The sequence below is a fragment of the Colossoma macropomum genome, unplaced genomic scaffold (genome assembly GCF_904425465.1).
Source record: "Colossoma macropomum unplaced genomic scaffold, Colossoma_macropomum, whole genome shotgun sequence".
Lineage (NCBI taxonomy): Eukaryota > Metazoa > Chordata > Actinopteri > Characiformes > Serrasalmidae > Colossoma > Colossoma macropomum.
Window position 1 is genome coordinate 9,516,444 of NW_023494809.1, and position 23,783 is coordinate 9,540,226.

General features: G+C 40.1%; 1 protein-coding gene across 2 annotated transcripts; it reads right to left on the minus strand.

Moving 5' to 3' along the window:
- Positions 1–102: 102 nt before the first annotated feature.
- Positions 103–22,008, minus strand: cthrc1b (collagen triple helix repeat containing 1b). 2 transcript variants are annotated; one of them, XM_036558702.1, is made up of 5 exons: positions 21,832–22,008; positions 19,320–19,394; positions 10,843–11,061; positions 9,444–9,660; positions 103–1,070 (listed from the first exon to the last, which is right to left on the minus strand). In XM_036558702.1, exons 1-5 carry the CDS (start codon positions 21,952–21,954, stop codon positions 928–930), a joined length of 777 nt encoding a protein of 258 aa, XP_036414595.1. In that variant the 5' UTR covers positions 21,955–22,008; the 3' UTR covers positions 103–927. The 2 variants fall into 2 exon arrangements, with proteins under 2 accessions (XP_036414595.1, XP_036414596.1); XM_036558703.1 differs by lacking the exon at positions 19,320–19,394.
- Between the last annotated feature and the right edge of the window lie 1,775 nt (positions 22,009–23,783).

Below are 23,783 nucleotides of genomic sequence, written 5' to 3' on the forward strand. Positions count from 1 at the left end.
AAGTAAATTAACAGCTACTCGTGAAGATATAATGCCCAATAGAAACATGTTAAAGTATAAAATATACGACACAATGAAGTCTACAGTACATGTTAACTTAGATAAGAATATCTACAGTTTCTGGAATGCCAAAACTTTCCAAAGATCTCTTAGCTATGAACTTTGTAACTGTATTTGGTTGACTAATTTTGGTCCGGCAATGGTGGCTGATGTACTATTTGTTTTAGCCCTTTCTACAGACATCTATAGACCTGATTCTGTAGTCCGCATCATGCCTATGTAAGTCCCCAGGTTTAGGCATTCTTGTCAGTGGGGCAAAATGAATGGCATCTTTTGTAAATCGCTGCTATCGTGCCCTGTGGGTAACAGAGTGTACACTTTGAAGTAAAATCCACTGAATTACAAGGTAATTAAAAAGTCAAAATATGAATAATGCTGCATACATAGTACAAGCAAGCTAACACTTCTGTGCATTGAAAGTAATGCTGTACTCTATTATACTCTATAATGTAACGGATCTAATTAGATGATAAGCTCTTGCTGCCAAAGCATCTTAACCACCGCATTTGATGAAGCTTTCTTGTTTTCATGGGGTATTTTGGTGAAATTGCCAGTCTTATGTCAGGTCAAAGCACAGCCATGTTAGCTTGCATTTAGCAATATTTGTACTTTGACTCTTAAACAACCTCATAATTCAGAGGATCCAGTGACATTCAGGAAAAAAAAAGTGTGCAAACTGTATCGACTTTGGAACCTTTTTCTTTACCATGGGGTGATTTTCAAGAATTCTCTCCATAGAGTGAAAAAAAGCTGAGACCTGGAGTTCCTTACGTGGGTCTGCTGCCGATTACAAAATGACAACATGACTTCAGAGGTGCATGGGCAGATTTTTGATATGCCTTATGGGACTGAAGAAGAGGTCAGAAGTCATTTGGGCAGTTCCTCAATGATCATCCTGGAGACAGAATTCCAGCCGGTTGAGGCGTCGCCGCGGGGATAGTCACCACAGGTCCCCACCCAGATAGCAACGTCGACCAATCCGGCTCGGACGCCCTCACACAAGCCTTCCACTGAAATACCCCAAAAACAAAAAGGTAAAAATGGGACGTAAAGTGGATGTTTACACATTACAGGCCGAACGTGTGGAAGCATCTAGGCATGTACAAATTCATTGCTCAGCTGGGGATGTAAAATGTGAGGTATTGTGCTTTGGGTCTACTTTCTGAGCAGAATTCTGCTAGAAGCGCATACAAAACAAGCACTAGCAGAAATGGTTCATTTAGAAAAGTGCAGAGTGTATACCACCTCACACATTTAAAAAAAATAAAGCAATTTCACTGCTGGTTATCAAAGTTACTGATGGCCAAATCAGATTTTATTATAAATCCAGTATTAAACATGCTATTAAAATGGTGAATTAAAAGGATAAGAAGTATGTCAAAACCAAAACATAATTAATAATGACAAATAATAAAATAGATACATACATACATACATACATACATAAAAAATGGGCAGCCAAGCATCTCTGACCCAAATTATGTGGCTGTATCTTTCAATATAAAGATCAGTGCCCAATTTCCCAAAAACATGACTGTCATCTGCAGTGGTAGAGAAAGTGTTTGGTGTGATGCTCGCTCTACCAAGAATAATCTTTGTGCTGAGATGCTTTTGGGAAACCCAGATCGTTGGACGCTGATGCTCACCATTAAAGTTCTTGGATCAGGGGCAAAGAAACTGGATCAGGACATCCCTAATAATCAGTAAAGTTACCAAATATACATTTCTCAAATTATTTTCAAATATGAAAATCTAAAACTAAGCTCGGTGTCTACAGTCCACTGCCATTTTTATGTGTTTGTCAGATGCTCTTAACCAGAGCTACCATTTAATCAAGCTACAGACATGAATGAACGTAGTTTTAGTATGTAGTCTTGCTCAAGGACTCAGTGGCATTGCATAGTGTATTTGCCTGGGTGGGGAATCGAACCCCTGTCTGCTGCGTGGACGGTAGTATTTTTAAACATAATTCTTCACAAGTCATACCAAAATAGTCAAAATGAATCAAATTGTGTGAAATATTTAAGACTAAGATTTCATGGTGAATGGAATTGTTAATCAGATTTTGAGGTCTGAGATAAACACACCCAGAAGTGAAAATAACTGTATTATTGAATTATATAGTTTATAGTTTTTTTTTAATATATGATAGAGAAGAATATGCTTAGAAACAAAGAACAAGATGAGTTTATTTAAATGTCTGCAGGAATAATGTACAAAGTGATGGGTGGCAAATCTAAAAATGTTTGTTTTTATTGTGACAAATTACATCACCTTATGTCGCAACATAATTCCTGAGCATACTGTAGGTATCATCAGTACATAAATAAAACTGATCAGCTGCATATTTAATTACAAAGGGAGCATAATTAGTCCTGTTTAATTGGATTTAGTGCTAAAACGTTTATTAAAACCATTGTAAACATATTTTTTGACAATATTTTTAATAAACGGCAGTACTGGTTCTTTTTTGTCTGTACCTATAAAACCTCAGAACAAATACTGTGATATTGTCAAGGCACTTTTTTTGATGTCGACTACACAGAAGAACCTTCAGTGCTGAAGACAGACAGGCCCTGAGATCACTGCCAAAGAAGAAAGCCACAGGAAGTGATAACACCACAATGGAAATATTTCAAGATTCTGTCGATTCGGTTAAAGTGCTGAGCAAATTATACCAACAAACCTGGATAAAAGCTCAAAGGCCAGCAGAGTGGAAGAGGTCAGTTTATCTTCCACTATCAAAGAAAGGAGACAAGAAAGAGTGTGCAGACTATCGCACAATTTCCCTAATATCACACGCCGGCATAATTATGCTCAAGATCTTTCAGTGCAGACTAGAGTCTTACATCAAAAGAGAACTGCCAGATGTTCAAGCAGGACTGAGGAAAGGCAGAGGAACAAGAGACATCATTACTGATGTGCAGTGGATTATTGAAAAAGGCAAAGGAGTTCAAAAAGGAAGTCAACTTGTGTTTCACTGACTCCAGCAAAGCCTACAAGGGTGTCGACAACATAAAATTATGCAAGGTCGTCAGGAAAATGGGAATTCCAGAGCATCTAATGAGGAACCTTTACACTGATCAACAAACCACAGTCGTGACTAAAAAACAAACAGAATGGCTCCACATTGACAAAGGAGTTAGACTGTATACCATCATCATACCTGTTCAACCTGTACGCAAACATACAATGAGAGGAGCAGGACTGGAGGGAGATGATCCGAGGATTCAGGATTAGCGTATATAACCCTCGATGATACAGAACTCACAACAGGTAAATCTTTAAGACCTGAGGGCCTTTATGAAGAAGTTTAGAGAACAGAGTGAAAAGATAGGACTTACTATGGTTATGACAATAAAAAATTGGGACTTGACTTCGACTTAAACACCAGTGACTCAGACTCGGACTTGAGCGTCATGACTCGGAAAGACTTGAGACTCAAAGTGTAAGAAACGTGGAGAGGCACCTGACTGCAGACAGAACTCTACACTTTTCATGTGAATGGATTCGTTTCTTACCATAAACTGAATAAACAGCAACATGGTCAGATGTCTGTCACTGTGCTTAAGCTCAGTTTATTTTGTTTTGGAGGACGAGTGAAGCGTTTAGAGCTCAAGTTCACCTCCATAAGCTGGAAACAAGCGAAGCGTCAACAGCATCAATGCCCCCTCGCTTAGCACTTAAACTGCACTCTTACTGGAGAAACTCACTAGGCAAACTGACCATTTTCCTCATGGTAGCAAAACGAAAGAAACAGCTCTCTCTGTTTGACCGATTATAACAGCTTCTGCACGTAAAACAAGCACAACATTCACCACGAGGCTGAAGCTGACTTTTTATTCACCAGTCGTTCCACCTTAAATAGTGCAGCAGTGAGGCGCTGGAACGTAACTGCTGCACCATTAAAGATGGAAGGGAAAATTAGAATAAAAAAGTTGGTTGATAAAAAGTCAAATTCAGCTTCGTACATTCACCATTTTGTTATTTTCTGTAAACTTTATTCAGCTTGGTTGTTTTAGCTTCTGTTGTCATCTGAATTCAATTAGTGGTTGTTTTTAGTTGGCTGAGCTAGTTTTTATTTTAATCCTGCGCCCAATGTTCCAAAAACTTTTCAAAAATGATCTTCAAATATAAAGTTTTTGGTTCAATTAAGCTACATTTAAAATTCTTTTCATGTGTAGTTGCACTACTCTTTATGTATACAGTGTGCCTGTCATGGTTATCTGTGTACGATGCATATTGTATTTTAGTTGGAAGGGTAAATAAATAAATAAATGAAAAACTTAATATAAAGCCCTGCACTGCTTATGTGCTGTCATTAAAAAAAAACTACAGTACTGTTACCTTCATTCAGTGTTATGGCCTTAAATTAGCTAAAAAAAAAAAAAGCATACTGATTAGTTTAGGACTGTTGACTTGGGACTCGACTTGAGACTCACCTGTACTGACTGGAATTGAGACTCAACTATCTTGACTTGGGACTTGACTCGGGACTTGAGTGTCAAGACTTGAGACTGAGATCTGTCTCTCCACACCAAAGCTCAGAACTGTCCAGGCTGTGGTCTTCTCTGTGATTCTTTATGAAGATGAAAGCTGAACAATTAAAAAACGAGGCAGGAAAAATACTGATGCCTGTGAATTTCGGTGCTGGCGAAGACTTTTGAGAGTTCCTTGGACGGCAAAGAAAAAACAAATGAATGCATCCTCAACCACACCAAGCCTCACCTCTCACTCAAAGCCCAGATAACCAAGCTGAATCTTATTTTGGACACATTCTGAGAGAAACCAATTCACTGGAAATGCTTGATGCCTTGGACAGCTGAAGGTAAAAGAGGAAGAGGACCACCAGCAACAAGATGGATCATTAAAGGAATCATGAACCAGCAATTCAGAAGCCTAAGGACCTAAACAGAAGACAGGATACTTTGGAGAAACACTATCCATATGGTTGCCAGGAGTCAGAATAGACTGGATGACACTTAGTAATAGTAATAATAATTAAAAAAAAAAAAATGGTTGATTGTAATACATGCAGAATGTGGTTTGGCATTGTCTTGCTGAAATAAGCAAGGCCTTTCCTGAAAAAGACGTTGTTTGGATGGCAGCATATGTTGCTAAAACATGTATATATCATTCAGGATTAATGGTGCTTTCACAGATGTGCACGTCACCCATACCATGTACACTAATGCACCCCTATACCATCATGAATACTGGCTTTTGAACTGTGCACTGATATCAAGCTGGGAGGTCTTTAGCCCAGAGGACACAGCATCCATGATTTTCAAAAAGAATTTCAAATGTTGATTTGTCGGACCACAGGACACATTTCCACTTCCCCTCAGTCCATTTTAAATGAGCTCGGGCCCAGAGAAGGTGGCAGCATTTCTGGATCCTGTGTATATATGGTTTCTTCTTTGTCTATATGGTTCCCACATTTGTCTGCGGGCCCAAAGATCACGTCCAGCAAATACTGTTTTTTGGCCTTGTCCCTTGCATACAGAGATTTCTCCAGATTTCTCTGAATCTTTTAATGATATGATGTATCACAGATGATGAAAAGCAAAAGTTCTTTGCTATTTTACATTGAGAAACGTTATTCTTGAATTGTTGACCTATTTGATCGTGCAGTCTTTCACAAAGTGGTGAACTCCTCCTCATCTTTACTTCTGAAAGACCCAATCATGTTACTGACCTGTTGCCAATTAACCACCAGGTGTTTTTTTTAGCATTACACAACTTTACCAGCCTTTTGTTGCCCCGTCCCAACTTTTTTGAAACGTGTTGTTGGCATCAAATTCAAAATGGAAATTTCTCAGTTTCAACATTTGATATACTGTCTTTCAATGAAACTTGGGGCCTAAATAGTTTGCATATCATTGCATTTTGTTTTTATTTACATTTTTCACAGCATCCCAACTTTTTGGGAATGGGGTTGTAATAATAATAATAATAATAATAAATCATCATCAAGAAAATGTCTTCAGTATTGTGATATTGTATTTTTGCCATATTCCCCACACCTGTTACCAATTTGTTTTCTTAAAATCTGCATCCATAATAATATAACCCCTTTAGCTTTAATGACAGCCTGTTATGTTTGAAGGTTTCTTTCATGAAGTTTCAGCAGATATGTTAAATAACTACCAAAGTTTCAATTTAAGGGAATGAACAACAAGTGTGAAGACTTTTCCCCATATAAAATCAGAATTAGAGTATGAGCACTGCAAACCAGTGGAATGTTGTGGAAAACGTCTTTAACTTGATGACAAACATGTTGTGTTTTGCTGGTTGCTGGCAAACTGGCTTGTAAAATCTTTTTACATGCTTTCAACCTTTTCGTCTGCTGCGCAAGTAGAACGCTTACACCCAGCACAGACCCTGCTGCAGCACTATCGTGTTAAGAACGTCCCATGAGAATGATAAAATGAATCTATTAATCTAATGCTGAGATATGAGGCCTTCGCAAACCTTCAGAGAACAAAACCCAAATGCAATCGAACTATTCTCAGAGCTTCCTTCTGAGTGCTTTTTAAAAAGCTTAAGTATTTCCTGATGCTGAGTGTTCTCCTTTGAATGCGCTCTTGAGATACCTCTGCCTTGTATAAGCTATGATGACATTGTTTCGAGTGCCCTTCTACAAGTTATCAGTCTTCTGCTTGCATCCATTAGAGCAAAGAAGTGTTTGTGATTACGGCTATGATTGCAAACGCAGTAACGGTGGAAAACACAATTACAATCATGCAATTTGCGGCGGTGCTCTAAATGCGTTCTTTCATATGTGCATTTAAAAGAACCTTCTGTCCTTGTATGTAAACAACCGACAGACTTGAAAGCAATGTTTCACCCACAAACGCTAAAATCCTTAACAATGAAGGGGAGCTAACAGGAAGTTACATTGCACGAACAAGGTCATGCTAACTGCACTTCCACTTCATTAGTAATTGTTAGTGCTGTTAGCAAGTTCTGGATGAAGCAGGCCGACGTCACTATCTCTGTACTGGGTGAATGGGGTCAAACTGGTTTTAAAGCGGCAGTTCGGCAGAAAGTCAAATATTTGCAATTTTTCCCCCTCACCCTTCGGGCGATTAGCTGAGATATGCTTAGTGTTTGAAGTTTTGCACTGGAACTTTAAGGCTAATGTAGCACAAGTAATGGAAGCTTCTACCCCACCAATTAGCACCAACTGCATCATTATATCCTCACACATTTGCTTAGCTGAATGTCTCATATAGACTTGCTTATGTGGTTTCTGGCACTATGACATACTGTTACCTATAAAAATGAACAAAGGCTACGTTCACATCACAAGCCTCATTGCTCAAATTCGAGTTTTTGCTCAAGTCTGATCTCTCTGAACGAACCAGTGTCCTGAAATGACCCACATGAACACATCCTACTCAGCAACGTCACGTGAATGAATCACGTACATCATCAGCAAACAAACTAACGAGCTTCGCTGAGAAGATACTTAACTCTGATCAGCTCTCAGCTTCATTATTAGAGCGAGACGAAGGAGAAAAAGGTGAGATGTGTTGATTTTCCACCATTTACAGGCTTTAATTTCTGATTGGCAGTGCTGCCATGGTAACGCTCAATAATGGCGCACGGAAATTGGAAAAAAAGCACACAAATTCTGATCTGAGCGTCACATTAAGGTCACATGGCCACGAATCAGATATGTATCCGATCTAGAACCACAAATTGAAGTGGCACAGGTTAGATTTGAAAAGATCAGATTTGTGTGTCCACACAGGCCTGAAAACATCAGATCTGATTCACATTTGGGCAAAAAAATCGGATTTGTGCCACTTCAGCCTGGTAATGTGAACGTAGCCAAAAGAACATCTGCTACTAGTGTTTTTAGATAAGTTGTTAGTTATAAAACACACATTTTTCATTTTTAGAAATAAGAGTATGTTACAAAGTGGCATAAAAGGGAAAATAGTACAAAGAAGATGTACTTAGTGTGGGTACTATATCAGAATCTCACAGCGTAAAATGTACTTGAGTGAAATTCAAATAGGCTTTGTTCACACAGCAGGTAAAAGTGACACAATATTAATATGTGACACAGATGTGTTCTCTGTGTGTCAATGTGAACAGCAAAAACACATTGAACAACTTTTACGTCAATCCAACTTGACATTCAATATAATTTCACGCTGTTGAGACCTCACAAACATTTAGGGTGATGTTTCCGTACCAAAAAATTAGAAGAGACCTATCCAAACCCCTCTTGTTACGGGACGGCAGGGAGGCAGACCCAAGTGCAAAGATGAAAACCCGTGAGAAAGGGTGTTAAGTAAAGTTATTGAGGCAATGGAGTGTGAATTTGGCACATTGGGGTTGAGGTGACCCAGAGCCAGGCTTAAGCCGCCGATGTACTGATCGGCGGTCCGTGGAGTTACCGCTGCGCCACCGGGAAGCACAGGCGGCAATGGGAAAAACACCTCAAGGCAAACACCTTTTGCATGGCTTGGAGCAGTTTGTAGCTGAAGCCTTTTTGTGTTTTTTTTTTTAACTCTCTTTTGTTTTTTCCAGCCCTCTTTTCCTTTTCTTTTTGTTTCTCTTTTCAATTAAATACCCACCTGGGCTGCGTACCATACCGGTCACCCCTCTACAAAGGTGTGACAAAGGGCTACTGTTTGCCACAACCTTAAGTAGAGGAGTCCACAGGTGTGTCAGGTTGGGCCTAATCAGCCCGAGGGCTTCTGGGAATTGAAGTTCCCTGAAGCTATGGCACTTCGCTGCCTTCGCCCTCTGCTGGCGGCCGGCGGCGCAGGCTGGACCCTTACACCTCCGTGCTTGAAGACATTTTGAAAGAAATGGCCGAACGCGGCTGTAGGAGAACGAGGCTGCATCATCAAAGAACTGTTAAAAGTCTTTAAAATGTTTAAAAAATAATGGAACAGCAAAAAAAATGTGATTTGGTGAGAAAATAAAAGTAGGAAGTATATTGTAGGAACCTAAAATCAGGGCAACTTTAACCCAGAGTAGTGAAGAAAAAAGAGACAGAAAAAAATCTCTAGGTTTTCGAGAGTTTGGTATCTTTTTCTCTTAGAAATATAACTGAATAAAAAATATCAATTTTCAGTCCAAATTGTCCTAAATAAACCTTGAGTAGAGTATAATAAAAGTATAATTAAAGTGTAATTACTCTAGTTTTTTCCACCCTGGTCGTGAACTGCACACGTCTATGAGGTCTATTTGGAACGTAACCACTCAGTGCAGTTTAAGACAAGTGTGTGATAAATCAAGCACGTAGTCTGCACAATGTCAGTGATGCTTTTGGATACCAAACTCTAGGCTGACTCAGTACAGTTGGGATAAATCTGTGAAATGTGATTTACTATCTCCAAAATCTGTGTAGATCTCACCTGAGGTGGTCCGGTGTATGTTTATGGTGGAGTTGAGTTCTGGGCTGCCCTGGTCCAGATAGATGATGGACTCTATGGGCAGTGGCCCGGAACATTCCGCTCCGTTAAAGGTGAAGTACCAGCGCTGACAGCAGGCTGTCTTGCACTTGAGCCTGAGAGAGCCGCTGAACAGCACGCGGAGAGCGCTGTCTGAACGCAGCTTAGTGAACGTGCACTCCTGCAGGCGAGACGGCATGTTTAGTGGACGTGTTCTCCTGAAGATGAGGAAACAACACAAACGGTACATTCCCCCCAACAAGGTTCCCCTAAAAAGTGTCAAGCAGTGTAGGAATTTAGGCTGGCTGATACAACCAAAAATATCTGTCCATATAATTTGACACTGCTATTTTGATTTTATTTGAATTATGATAACTAAAGAAAACAAAAGGCTTAGTCTGGTTGCTCTTCGTTACATCTGATTTGAAACTGCACTATGATTATTTTCTTAAAATAATAAAAAAAATAATTAAAATTTCAGAGTTAGGGAAAAAAAATGGCTAAAATATGGTCAAATATGTGCTGCTGCGAGTCACCCTGTAAAGCCTGAAATAATAATTAAAAAGTCAGAGACGTTGAATCGGCTTTCACAGGAAGTTTTCGTATCACATCATACGTCGTCATGTATGAACGTCACATGCACAGGCTCAAAAAGAAGGTCTGGCTCAATGTTTAGGTTTCAAATGCAAAACCATTATTATGTTGTTAAAGATATGATGACAATAGCAGAAAATTCACTTATATCCTCAGAAGACATGTCCTTCACTAAGAGTTGAGTTCTCTTTAAGTACTCTTTCAATGCATTCAGTCATCAGATTCATCTGCTCACAACCCACATTACAAAATGATCTCCCAGGTGGTGCCTGCAATCACACATTTCCACCAGAGAAATCCCCAAATCTTACATAGTGCAGCTTTAAGAAAACCAAACCAATTCCATACTGCAGAGGGCATACAGAGGGAGATGCTTTCAGCCTTTCTTTTAATTCTCTATAATTACAACACTGAAAATAGCTCACTAGCTAACTCTCCTAACTGTTCTGCTTTCCTTCCAGACAGCATAGCAAAGTATTAACTTGGTACACTCATTTTATCAGAAATACCTCAAATATACCTCATTCATATATATAAAAATGTTTCATTTTGCCTATAAGGCCTAGAAGGAATGATCTGAGGTCACTGTAGCAGACAAAAAGAAAGAAACTGCTAGACCAGTGACCTTCACTCCCAGTCCTGGGGAGCCACGGAACCTGGCATTTGGCATTTTCCCTCCACCAACACAGTTGTTTCAGCTTATGAAGGACTGTAGAAAAAGCTGTTGAGCTGAACTGTGTTCAAACTACCACCAACCCATGTCACTCACTGTGATTTTGCCCAGGTCGATGCCGTAGTTGAGTGAGTTCCAGGCGCACTGTTTATAGTTGGGTCTCCAGGGTTCCTCAAATATCTCACTCACGCATTCGCCTTTCTCCCCCTTGGCACCGTCTCGTCCCGGTACACCTGGCGTACCCGGGATACCATTTACTCCCGGATTTCCATCCCTGCCTGTCATGCCTTGCGGACCCTGCAGACAGCTGGAGTACTGCAACGGAAAAATAAACAACAACTGGATCCAACAGGTTCATTCGACACTGTAATGGATTACACAACATGATACAGATCATTAAGAACGCAATTTGGAAAGTGCAAGCTTTGATTTTTTGAAACAAAGTGGTCACCATGCCACCTTGATTTATTATAAACCTAACAGAAGGAGCTGCAAGTATGCTGCCTATGTCAAACTCACAGGCAGACTAAACAGCACCTTAATGAAATGTGCTGAAGCTCTAATTGCCTTGTTTATGCCACCATTGTAAACGCTACAATCAAAAAGCTTCAAATATCGCCTCGTGCTGTGGTTAGGAAGTTACTGTGAGGTCTTTAGGCATCTTAAATGAACAGCCATTAAGAAAAAGCAAACAAAATAGCTCTCAAATCACTGTGTGGCTTTAAATCTGGTGAGAAATAATCAAACCCCAGGCAACAGCACTGTACCACATTTCATTTGAAGGAACAGTCTGATGAAAAATCAAGTTTAAACAGTTTCCTGCATTGCCCTAACTGGAGTCAGTCAGCCAAGACATGTTTGGTATCTGAGGTTTGCTTCTTTAGTTGCTTCCCAAGCTATGAGGCTAATGCAGATAACATATAATTTTAAGCTTATACAATTATACAGCAGTACAGCATAACATTATAACCTCCTCCTTGTTTCTACTCTCATTGTCCATTTTATCAGCTCCACTTACTATATAGGTGCACTTTGTCGTTCTACAGTTACAGACTGGACCCCCCTGGACCACCACAGAGCAGGTACTATTTGGGTGGTGGATCATTCTCAGCACTGCAGTAACACTGATGTGGTGGTGGTGTGTTAGAGTGTGTTGTGCTGGTCTGAGTGGATCGGACACAGCAGTGCTGCTGGAGTTTTTAAACACCTCAGTGTCACTGCTGGACTGAGAATAGTCCACCAACCAAAAATATCCAGCCAACAGCGTCCTGTGGGCAGCATCCTGTGACCACGGATGAAGGACTAGAAGATGACCAACACAAACTGTGCAGCAGCAGATGAGCTATCGTCTCTGACTTCACATCTACAAGGTGGACTGACAAGGTAGGAGTGTCTAGAGTGGACAATGAGTGGACAGTGTTTAAAAACTCCAGCAGCACTGCTGTGTCTGATCCACTCGCACCAGCACAACACACGCTAACACACCACCACCACATCAGTGTTACTGCAGTGCTGAGAATGATCCACCACCCAAATAGTAACTGCACTGTGAGGGTCCATGGGGGTCCTGACCACTGAAGAACAGGGTAAAAGGGGGCTAACAAAGTATGCAGAGAAACAGATGGACTACAGTCTGTAACTGTAGAACTACAAAGTGCACCTATATAGTAAGTGGAGCTGATAAAATGGACAATGAGTGTAGAAACAAGGAGGTGGTCGTAATGTTATGTCTGATCGTATGTTATGTATGTTAGCACTGTGCAAACTGCATCACATACTGGCCTTAAACCATGTTGTCTAGTGATCTCAAATAGACTTGCTTATGTGGTTTCTGACACTGTATGACATATTTTTGTCTCTAAAAATGGACAAGAGCATGTTATCATAGCTAAAAATAGTACAAGCAACTATTATGCAAGCCTAGAATTTGCCTGTGTTATTTCCACTTTCATAGATAACATACAGGAAAACCATGTGTGTCATTTTACATGGTGAACTATTCTTTTAAGTGACTACTGATAAAAAGTCAGTTCCACTCCAGGAGCACAGTGGGGTGGGGTAGGGTGGAGGGGTTTGCAGCTGGTCAGACATAATTATTATTGCTGGAAGTGGAGAAAGAACCCTGACTGACCACACTAAAACTTGCCTCCTGTTTACCACCACTGCATGAATATTGCCAACTCCAGGATCAAATTTCACCAAAGTAAAGCCAACTGTTAACAACAGTAGTTTCAGAGACACAATGTCTGCTTTATTCTGCTAAAATAGGCACCGGGCAATTTTGAAAGTATGCTAGTTGCATTCAGAAAGTGAAGTGGCTTGTGTTTGAGCAATCTCCCAGCTCCAAAACGGGGTGGGCTGATATATGGTGGTGCAGCAGAACTGAAATCCAGTAGATACAATCACACTTTTCATATTGCATTGCATATTACAATTCCCTGCTTCCTGAATCTTTCTTAACAGATTTTAAAATCACCATTAATCATCCGGGAAGTAAATTAGATCTACATTTTCCCCCCGATTGTAGGTTTAGCAGTGCAGCATCTTAGATAAACCTTTTGTTCCATCATCACTTCTTTTCACTGATCAAATAAAAGAAAGAAAAACACAAGGTACTCAAAAAAAAAAGTCCACCGGAATGTCAAGGCTCATGTCCTCCCTCTCTGCTGCTCTCCATGAATCATGCAGAAGATTGTGAATCATTTATCCGTGTAGGCAGTGACGGGCTCCGGTCACCAGTGGTGTGATTTATTTTCCACCCCTGCTGCTGTTTACACAGATGCTGACTGTGTCTCAGACTGATTCTAACACAGACGGCGCGCTCCGCCAAAGACGCCAGAACAATACGCCGCCCACCCGGCCTTCTCAGTATAGAAGACAAACACTTGAACCGCACTGTAGTTGCCTGAGTCCAGAAGTTATTGTGATAAATTTGCACACACTTAAGCTACTGTGACCTATAAAGGCTCTCAGTACATCTGCAGCTATGCAGTATTTGCAGATCTGTGGTTACATAAGTGGAGAATGCAAACAGAAAATGTTAGACTACTTAAACAGCCTCAGAATGATGTACAAATTGAACAGTGCTGTCTAAGATGCATTTATTTGAAGGTGAAATTCAACAGCGTGTAATGTTAGAACCCATTATAATCAATTATAACAATGTTCACTAAAGTACACAGTGGCCAAAAAAGAATGTGGACGTTTGTGCCATCCTTAGTTCACTGCGTCAGGATACGAAATGTCCAAACCAAGAGGTATTTAAACAAACCATTTTAATACTGTCATTTTCTTTTTGGCAAAGTATTCAGCTGTCGTGTTTCAGATTGTTATCGTTCGAGACATTTCTTTGCAGACTTTCTTCTGCAGTTTTGCATCCATAATGCCTTTGTATACTTCTGAGATCACGATGCCATCAATGAGCACAAGCTCACCAACACTATTTTAAGAAAAGCTTTGATGCTTCAACCTCCATACTTTACAGTAGCCTTAGTACAGTCTGCAAGCTTTCTCCACACAAAGACTCCAAGGCTGCGTTCACATTACACGCCTCATTGCTCAAATCCGATGACACGATGGTTCACACTCGTTTAGGTAATTGATCTGTCATGTGAACGAACCAGCATCCTAAAATGGCCCGCATGCAAACATCCTACTCAGTAACGTCACGTGAATGAATCACGTACATCATCAGCAAACAAACTAACGAGCAGAACGAGCTTTGCTGTGAAGATAATTAACTCTGATCAGCTCTCAGCTGTTCATTATTATAGCGAGACGAAGGCGAAAAAGGTGAGATATGTTGCTTTTCCATCATTTACAGGCTTTAACTTCTGTTTGGCACTGTTGCCATGGTAACACTGAATGATGGCGCACGCGCAGTGGGAAAAAAAGCACATGAATTCCGATCTGAGTGTCACATTAAGGTCGCATGGCCATGAATCGGATAGGTATCCAATCTAGGACCACATATGAAAGTGACTCGGGTCAGATTTGAAAAGATCAGATTTGCGTGTCCACACAGCCCTGAAAACATCAGATCTGAATCACATTCGGGCAAAAAAAATCAGAAAAAAAAAGTTGTGCTGAAACTGTTTGAAAAATCATTTCGTCAAACTTTTTCTGAAGTAACCTAAAGAATTTTGTTAAAGTTTACCAACAACTTCCAAGCTGGGAGGATGAAGGCTAGCTCAAGCTACCAACAAGACATACAAAGTGCAGCCGCATCTGCTGCTAATGCAATGTCATGGACAGCACAGCACTCTTGAAGGATAACACTAACTACCAATTCTGTTACTTCAGCTAATATACACCTGCATTGGCTAACATCATACTTAGCTCTACTTTTAAGTTAGCAGAGGACATAACTTTTGAATATGATGATGCCTCTCACAAAATATTCAACATTTCAATACAAGAAGCTTTTTAAAAAGTGTTATACAGGCAGAACAGCATCCTAATGAAGAGTCGTGCCACCCCACTGTACGACAGAGAGCTGCGTCTGCTGAAAAGGTGGTAGGAAGAAAAAAAACTTGCAATCAAAGCATCCAGAGTACAGGCGTACTAGACTACCTCATCAATTTGTGCTAATGTATCCACACTGGAGAGAGTAACATCTGCATAATAATGCTACTCTGTTTTGTTGTGAATGGTGTTAAAACAGGCCCTAGATACAACAGTGCAAACCTAAAAAGCAAATTTGACTGTTCACCTATTCCTTTAACCAGTCATCTCCTGAATATAACCTAGCCCCAGCCTCAACCAGTCATATCCTGTGTTCCCTGACCGCTATATAACCTTAACCAAATGTACCAAACGTCACTGACTGTGAATGCGAGCCAAATTTGAGTCAGCTGTTAGAAATGGAAAACAGCAGCAGCAGTTCTGTTCCAGGGCTCAAATGCTTGTGTCTAAACTCAGCCAGTATTACTACTACTGCTACTTTCGTTTCATTGTTAAATTTTGGTTGAAAACAAAGGGTTAAATTCTTAAACTTTCAATGGAAAACTGTCCAGTCGTATCTAGGTAGAGCTAAGCTAACTCCCCAAAAAACCTCTTAGCCTTTACCCCTCTGTTTTGTGCGTTCATGTCTAGGGGTAGGGTGTCCCAATTTTTGTTGAGATAGAGGGGTGGGGTGAAGTGTTAGGGCTACATGGCCCTCCAACAGAGTGTTATAAGAAAAAAAGAAAAACCGGCAAGATGGCTGCACGAACGACCAAAGAAACACACAAATGTGAGGATTTTCTCAGTTAAAAATTACAATAACCATTTTATTATCTTAGTTTAATGTCATTTCAATGTATTATGGTCCTTTTCTTCATAACAAGCATAAAAATATTGCTTGCAGTTTGCTGATGTCTCAGTAGCTAGCTAGCTAAATTTCCTGTTCCACCTTAAATTGGTGCAGCAGTTCTGACCAATTTAAGGTGGAACGGGAAAACTCGATCAAGAAGCTGGCGGACAGCTGACTTCAGCTTCATATCACTGAAGAATTAGGGGTGAGTGATAATAAATAATTGTCACATCCCCCTCTTTGAAGGCATATGATCCCCTAAATGTAACTAAAGCCCAGCAGTGAGGAGCTGATCTTTACCCTCCTCTGCTGTCACTGCAGACTGGCAGGGTCGCCTACAGAGCAGCGCTAGTAGCTGTTAATGAAGTAATGTTCTTTTTTATTTCATCACTTTCCTCTGGCTCGTTAGCAGGCTAAAGGCTACCTGGCTAACAACAACAACAAAAAGAAAGACACTGCCTCATGGTTCTACACCAAGGCCCAATCCCATTTCTTCTTTTTACCCCTACCCCTTGTTTTCAAGTGTCACCCTAACCCCTTTGAACTGAGTTACAAGGGGTAGTGGTTGATCTTGCCCTATGAAATGGGACCCTCAAATTAAAAAAAACCAAAACAAAACATTGCTTCATTAACAGACTACTAGCACTGCTCTGTAGGCGACCCAGCCTGTCTTCAGTGAGAGCAGAGAAGGGAAAAGTTCAGCAACCTCTGGGCTTTAGTTACATTTAGAGCATCATATACTTTCAAAGAGGGGTTTAATTTAATTATTTATTATCGCCCACCGCTAATTCTTCGGTGATACGAAGCTGAAGTAAGCTATTCATCAGCTTCTTGTTCGAATTTTCCCGTTCCACCTTAAATAGTGCAGCAGTTACATTCTGGTGCTTCAGGCGTCAGAACTGCTGGACTATTTAAGGTGGAATGGGAAGTTAGCTAGCTAGCTACTGAAACATTAGCATGCTATTTTTTATGCTTGTTATGAAGAAAACGACCATAATACATTGAAACGACATTAAACTAAGACAATACGATAGTTACTGTCATTTTTAACGGAGAAAATACTCACATTTGTGGGTTTCTTTGGTCGCTTGCACAGCCATCTTGCCAGTTTTTCTTTTATTCTCATATCACTCTGTTTGGAGTGTGCCTCTGAAAAACCTTTGTTTGGAGGGCCATGTAGCCCTAATACTTCTACCCCTCCATCTCAACAAAAATTGGGACACCCTAACCCTTGACGTGAATGCGTAAAACAGAGGGCTAAGGGCTAAGTGGTAGGGGCAAGGGGTGAAATGGGATTGGACCCAAATCTATCACCAGCATTACTCACACACATTATGTATGTGATGCTCAAACATTTTGCACAATTTGCAAGGCTAGCTGATTAGCTCACTAAGGCTAACCTGCCGAGATGAAGTGCATTCCGTTGCAAAAATCCGCTCCTCACTGTCCTCTCCTAATCTTCTGTCGCGAGTGACCACTCAGCAGCATAGGTAAGGAATCAAAGTGGGTGAGGAATTGAAACGGGGCCCATGTTTGATCTAGAACGGCCAAAATTATTCATGCGCATTGCCATTAGCCTACCACCAACATGCTAGTATACCATAGAAATGCTAGCAGAAATTTGCATTATCGTTGAGGTGGGTTTTTTCCCGCCATATTTTGACCGAGTTTGGCATTTATTGACCGAACTGAAGGCCCAGCTCTAAGTGTCACAGTTCGGCACTGTGTTTCAGTGCAGGTCGTATGTTTAGAAGTACCGTATGTTGTGGCACTACCCAGTGGAGAACAGGCCGTATCTATAAAGCACAGAGTGTGTTGCCCTTGAAGCTAACATGCAGGAGCGCTGCTCCTGTAACCTGACCCCAGCGCTGAGGACAATAGGTGGCCTACGAGAGCAGCGGGTCTGCTTTTGCCATCGAGTAGCTGCAGCGTCACCCGCGTTCCCACCTGCCAGAGTAATTCACAGCCTCATCGGTATGCCTGTGAGCACGGAGCGTGGAAATAAGGGTCTTTAACCAAGCCATAAATCTTCTCGCTATCGGCCAGAGGCAGACCGCGGAGTGAAACGTATTCATATTTATTAAGGGCCCCGGTGCTCTCACACCTCGACGCTTCTGGCACCTTCTTATTGACAGCAAGCTCAAGGATCCCCACAAACAAAGCCACAGATGCACACACAGATAAACAACTGCGTTTGACCGGGGTGGACCGCGGCTGCCGGGGCCGCCAGGTCCATCAATTGAAAGCTGCCGACTGAAATGCACCAGACGAGGAGGCTCATGGGAGAGCCCAGATGAAAAATGCACTGAGGTGAGCCGGCCCACTCCACAGGCCCCTACAATGGAGTGAATATTGAATCAATTCAAATAGATGAGCACTCCCCCTTAGCTCCGAGATTTTTCATTACAATGATAAATCTGGTATGATATTTAAGTAATAGAACCATTTACAATAAGATGCTGAAGGGGAAGCTTTTTTTAGATGATGAACTGTGATGAATCAGGGAGCTACGTCGTTTTTTTTTTTTTATCCCTCTCCGTCTCTGATAGACTGCGCCCTTGATCTTTTTTCATTTCCTATTGAATACGGCTCGGCATGAGCCAGGCTGAGGCGTCACGTGGGCAGCCTCTTCGGTATCCTATGGCCTGAAGTAAACAGGCTAGCCTGAGGGGGGAAAAAAAAAAGAAAAAGAGGTGGACTTGTCAGAACTCTCCGCTCCTTCCAAGTCCTTGCTGGTCAGACGCAGCTCTTTTAAAAACTCATTCGGAGAGCTGTAGCCATCAATTGACTCTGTTTACTGCTTTCTATTTCCACTTGCTGTCAAAATGCCTCGGAGCGAGGCGAGGCTTTTTAGGATAACTTATTGCAGCTGTTTGCAACACTCTTAGCATTTAACCATCCTCCGATGATCAAGCGCATTGACTCTCTCAACATCACTGAGTAATAAAAATGGCACCGTAAGTCATAAAATCGATGGGTTTAGAGCCAAACAGATCTGAACTGTCTCCTTTTAGGGGGAAGGAAATTAGGTGCGGAACACAGAGCATGCTGGAGGTGTTTTCTAGATGTTTCACAAACAACTTCATGCATCTAGAGGGTTAACCAGGTGATGAAACAGGAGAGAGAGAGAGAAATGGGCCCTTTAAATAAACATCTGGAAACAAACACTGAAAATTAGAGCTAAAAAGTTACAATCAATGGCACCAAACTATTTTTTGTAATTTCCTGTGCTCATGTATTGGCCCCTGTTACATAAACATTAAATGGAAATGGAAGTTACCATGGTATACTGTGTAGACTGGCTCTCAGCTGTGTGTCTGGTGCAGTTCAGTTTGCCTGTGTGTCCCTCAGTGCACTAAAAGGATCACAAATAACTCCCATCAGCATGTGTTTTGGACTGTAATTGCTTTTTTTTTGCCATCCACTGCCCGATAAGGACTGCTCCATTAACTTACCTTTTAACCCAATCCATTTTTAATCATTTTAATTTACATATTATAAATCAGAACAAATCTTTGAGGCATTAGACACACTGCGACCAGGCATGCTGTGGAAAATCTGAGACGGTTAGTATCTCCAAACAGGAAACTGACACCTAATGGGATATCACGCTGTAATGGGTTTACAGGGGAGATGATGATAATGTGTTGTTCTCGTGCTGCAGCGACTTCTTTATGCCAAAGATAGGGTGCATTTCCTGAAGATGAGGTTGAATAGTGCACGCTAAATAAGAGATGGGCAGCAATTAGTTCCATTTCACTCATTTTAATGAACTGAAGTACACTTTTTGATGGATTTGCGTGAATTTTTAAAGGGTCATACTGCTACTTCTAGTCAGTTATGTTTGTGTGAAAGCTGCTTTTTCCCCTTTTTAAAGGCTGAATTCCACTAATATTTTAAAAGTTCTGCATAATTAAGTTGGTAATACGGAAAACAGAGAGGCTTATTGTGAAATGTGCTGTTCTAGAGAAACTTACTACTTCCAGAGTCTTCACAGTGGTGGTGATAGGAACCCGACATCTGAAGAGTTTCATGCCTCTAAAAGTTTTACACTGTTTTATGCTTGTTTAGTGATATGTTTTTTTTCTCAAATGTATTTTTAAAGCTCATTCATGGTGCAGAGGTTCATGCCGAATGTTCCAAGGCAATACAGCCCCCAAGGGGAACATATTTTTCAGCTGTATCACTTTATTATCATCACTGATATCACATTTAAAAACTCAGAAGGTTCACTGGTGGTTCTGAATAGTAAATAAAACGGTTATGTCTGCCCTGTAAATGTCTCAACTCCTGGTTCGTATCACCACCACTACAAAACTCGTATCTCAAAGACTGAATTATGCAGATATTTTGCAAAATTGGAATTCAAAATCTCCTTTAATTTGATTTCTGTTGGTTCAACTTCTGGCCTGCTTGTTGCTCACAGCTCTTACTTTGGAGCTTTAGCATTTTATTTTTAGACTAAACGGATAAAAAAATACAGAGAACCTAAGAAGACAAGGTGATTATTTTTTAAAAAGGTGTGGCCATGAATCAACAGGCCACAAATTACTATACTGAGGCCCACGAGTTAAGTTTCTTATAACTTATGGCTTCAATATATTAATTGGTGGCCACAGCATAGTAATTTATGGCCTCAACATATTATAGTATGGTCTCAACATAGTAATTTGTGGCCTCAATATTACTTTGTGGCCTCAATATTGAAATTGGTGGCCTCAATATATTAATTTGTGGCCTCAACACAGTATTTTGTGAGCTTAATATAGTAATTTGTGCCCTCACTTTGTTGCCTCAACATAGTATATTGGGGCCTCAACATAGTATACAGTAGCCTCAATACATTAATTTGTGGCCACAACATAGTATATTGTGAGCTCAATCTAGTAATTCTAGTAACTTTGTGTTCTCATTATGGTAATCTGTGGCCTCAATTTATTATTTATTAATTTTGGCCTTAATATATTAGATTGTGGCTTCAATATATTAAATTGTGGCTTCAACATGGTATATTGGGGTCTCATAGTAATTTGTGTTCTCCACATAGTATATTGGGATCTCAATAATTTATGGCCTCACTATAGTAATTTGTGGCCTCAATTTATAATCTGTGGCCTCAACAAAGTCTACTGTTGGTTGAATATAGTAATTTGTAGCCTCAAAATATTACTTTGTGGCCTAGCAACATAGCATATTGGGGTCTCGATATAGTAATTTGTGGCCTCAATGCAGTTATTTGTGCCCTCAACATAGTATACTGTGGCCTCAATACATTAATTTGTGGCCTCAACATAGCATATTGTGAGCTCAATCTAGTAATTTGTGGGCGCGATATAGAACTTTGTTGCCTCAACATAGTCTACGGTGGCCTTAATATAGACATTTCTAGTCTCAATATGGTCATTTGTGGCTTTACTATATTAATTTGAGGCCACGCCATAGTAAAAATAATCACCATGTCACCTCAGGGGCTCCGCAGAAGGAAGAAAAGAACAGATCCAAACAAGCTTCAGTTGCTGAACTGAGAGGTGCTGGATGTGCTCAGAAGCTCCAGTGCAGTTCTATAGGACAGTCAGGAGAAGGGAACAGTTGATGATTTTATCTGAAACTTTTTTCACTGAAAAAGTTGTTTTTGGCCCTATTTTACCTACAATTACGTCATTATGTCACTGAAGTAACGACATTTTAGCTACTTTAGTTTGGTTTAGGCTACTTTACTCACCTCTATAAGAAACGTTTCTGACAGAAACTTTGCCCTTCGAGTTAAGCACTGAAAAAAAGAAAAGTCTTACTTTGTCCACGTATTCAACGTCTTTCTGCCGCAGTCCTCTGTTTTTTATCCTTTCGACTCCATGGCAGGGAAATACTACACAGATAAAAACGAGCACTCTTGTCGTTACTGTTAGCTGCTCCATGTTCAAGACGAGAGTATGAATGAAAAAACTCTCTAACGGCCGTTTGTGCGAGCTGGCGACGAACGACTCCGGAGCGAATCGGTTCTTTTGAATCGATTCTTTCCCTAAATCTGTCGAACCGATTCATAAGTAGCTTCCACATAACGTTTAACCCGTTGAAAGGCTGAAAGGCTTTAGCACAGCTAAAAAATACGCTTTTACAGCTTAAACTCATTAAAGAACAACATAATATACCACATGGTAAAATATGAAGTACAAACTACTACTTTTTGTTAACTATATGCTGGGCAATACTGTTAAAAATAAAATCAGTCGTGATATTTTCTGAATACATATAACAGTATCAAATGATATTTAAGTTTCCATTCAGTTAATCACACTATTCTTGTTTTTTTTCTGCTCTGATTCTATTTCTGGTCAGTATTTACATCAAAATGAACCTGGCAGAAAACCTATTCACCGAAATGAAATTTAAAAATGTATTAAAATTATAAATTAAAAAAAAAATCAGCTCTTTTAGGGCAGACTTGCACTGAAGAGGCTCTTTTGGTTGTTTTTTAGAAAATAAGACAAAACAAACTGGCAGACATTATCAAACAATTCATCATTACTCTTTAAGGTTGTTTCAGCACTCCCTGTATGGATCTCTGGCTTGGAACATTCCGGCTCCGCCCCCTTATTATCCCTAACACCTGTTGCTTGTTGTACAATTTTGCCTCTAATTTTTGTTCTTACCATTTTTTTCCACGTAATTCTTGCTGTTCTTCCAAGTGTGTCTTGTTAACTCTCCCGATTTTTGACTGGTTCATGGATTTGCCTGCATTTAGCTGATCTGTATCCGGAGGTACCTGCCTCTTGAAATTCATCTAGTGAAACTACATATGGACATTTTTTTATTTTTTTAAATATCAAACATTTGCAATTAATCAGGAAAGTAGATTGAGGTTTTATTGAAAATCAAATGATAGATTTAAAAAAATGCTACTGAATGAAGAGCCACTTGATATTCCGGCTTCACATTCCAGCCTAAAACTAGCATTTAATATGTTTTATGTTATACAATATCAAAGAATTCATATGTATTGTCATACAACCATACAGAGTCTCCTCCATAAAGGAATGCAGTGATGTACAGGCTAATAAATGTACATGTGATATTCGGCTTCCTAGCAGTAACGTTAACTATCTGGTTTCCTTCTACATCAGCCAGTTAGTGGGAAAAAAATTTCAAAGCAGGGTGGGCCCCTTAAGCATCCTGCCCATAGCAGTTGTTGCAGGCAATGATGATGTCATATGAACTAAAAACCTTAACATTCAGCACATGTACCGCAACATCTAAGTAACATTTACTCATGTTCAGCGCACACAGAACCATCTATCATTTATAGACTATTCAGCAACATGTAAGTAACATATTCATTATTCATATTCAGCACACACACCCCCCTCATTCCAATTGTCCAGTACACTGGACATTTTCCCAGCTATTCCAGCGATAGATGCAGGAACATCACTACTCTCACTTTTATGTGTTTTACACAATTCAATTTGACTGTTTAACTGCACGTTTTCTTTATTATTTTGTCATAAACAAAAACAAATACGGCACATGGCGAGATGGACGCTCAGAACCTCCAAGACCAAATAAAACATTGTTTCTGAATCCAATATTTATTTCAGAACTGTTTTTGTATGTAAGCCCTATAATGTCCCTCTTGTGAAGATAAAAAAGAAATAGTAGATATTTATTTCTGCATAAACCAATTTTGAGATGTCTAGTATTCTGGACATTTGCGCATTTGGTGTAGTAAATGATGTTTTGGTTAGTC

What these genes read in the sequence shown, in the direction of transcription:
- cthrc1b (XM_036558702.1), bottom strand. Translation starts at nt 21,954, where the DNA reads ATGGAGCAGCTAACAGTAACGACAAGAGTGCTCGTTTTTATCTGTGTA. An exon ending in AGTCTACACAGTATACCATG is followed by an intron (nt 11,062 to 19,319) that starts GTAACTTCCATT and finishes TTTCCGTTGCAG; the next exon opens with TACTCCAGCTGTCTGCAGGG. An exon ending in CATACACCGGACCACCTCAG is followed by an intron (nt 1,071 to 9,443) that starts GTGAGATCTACA and finishes GGGGTATTTCAG; the next exon opens with TGGAAGGCTTGTGTGAGGGC.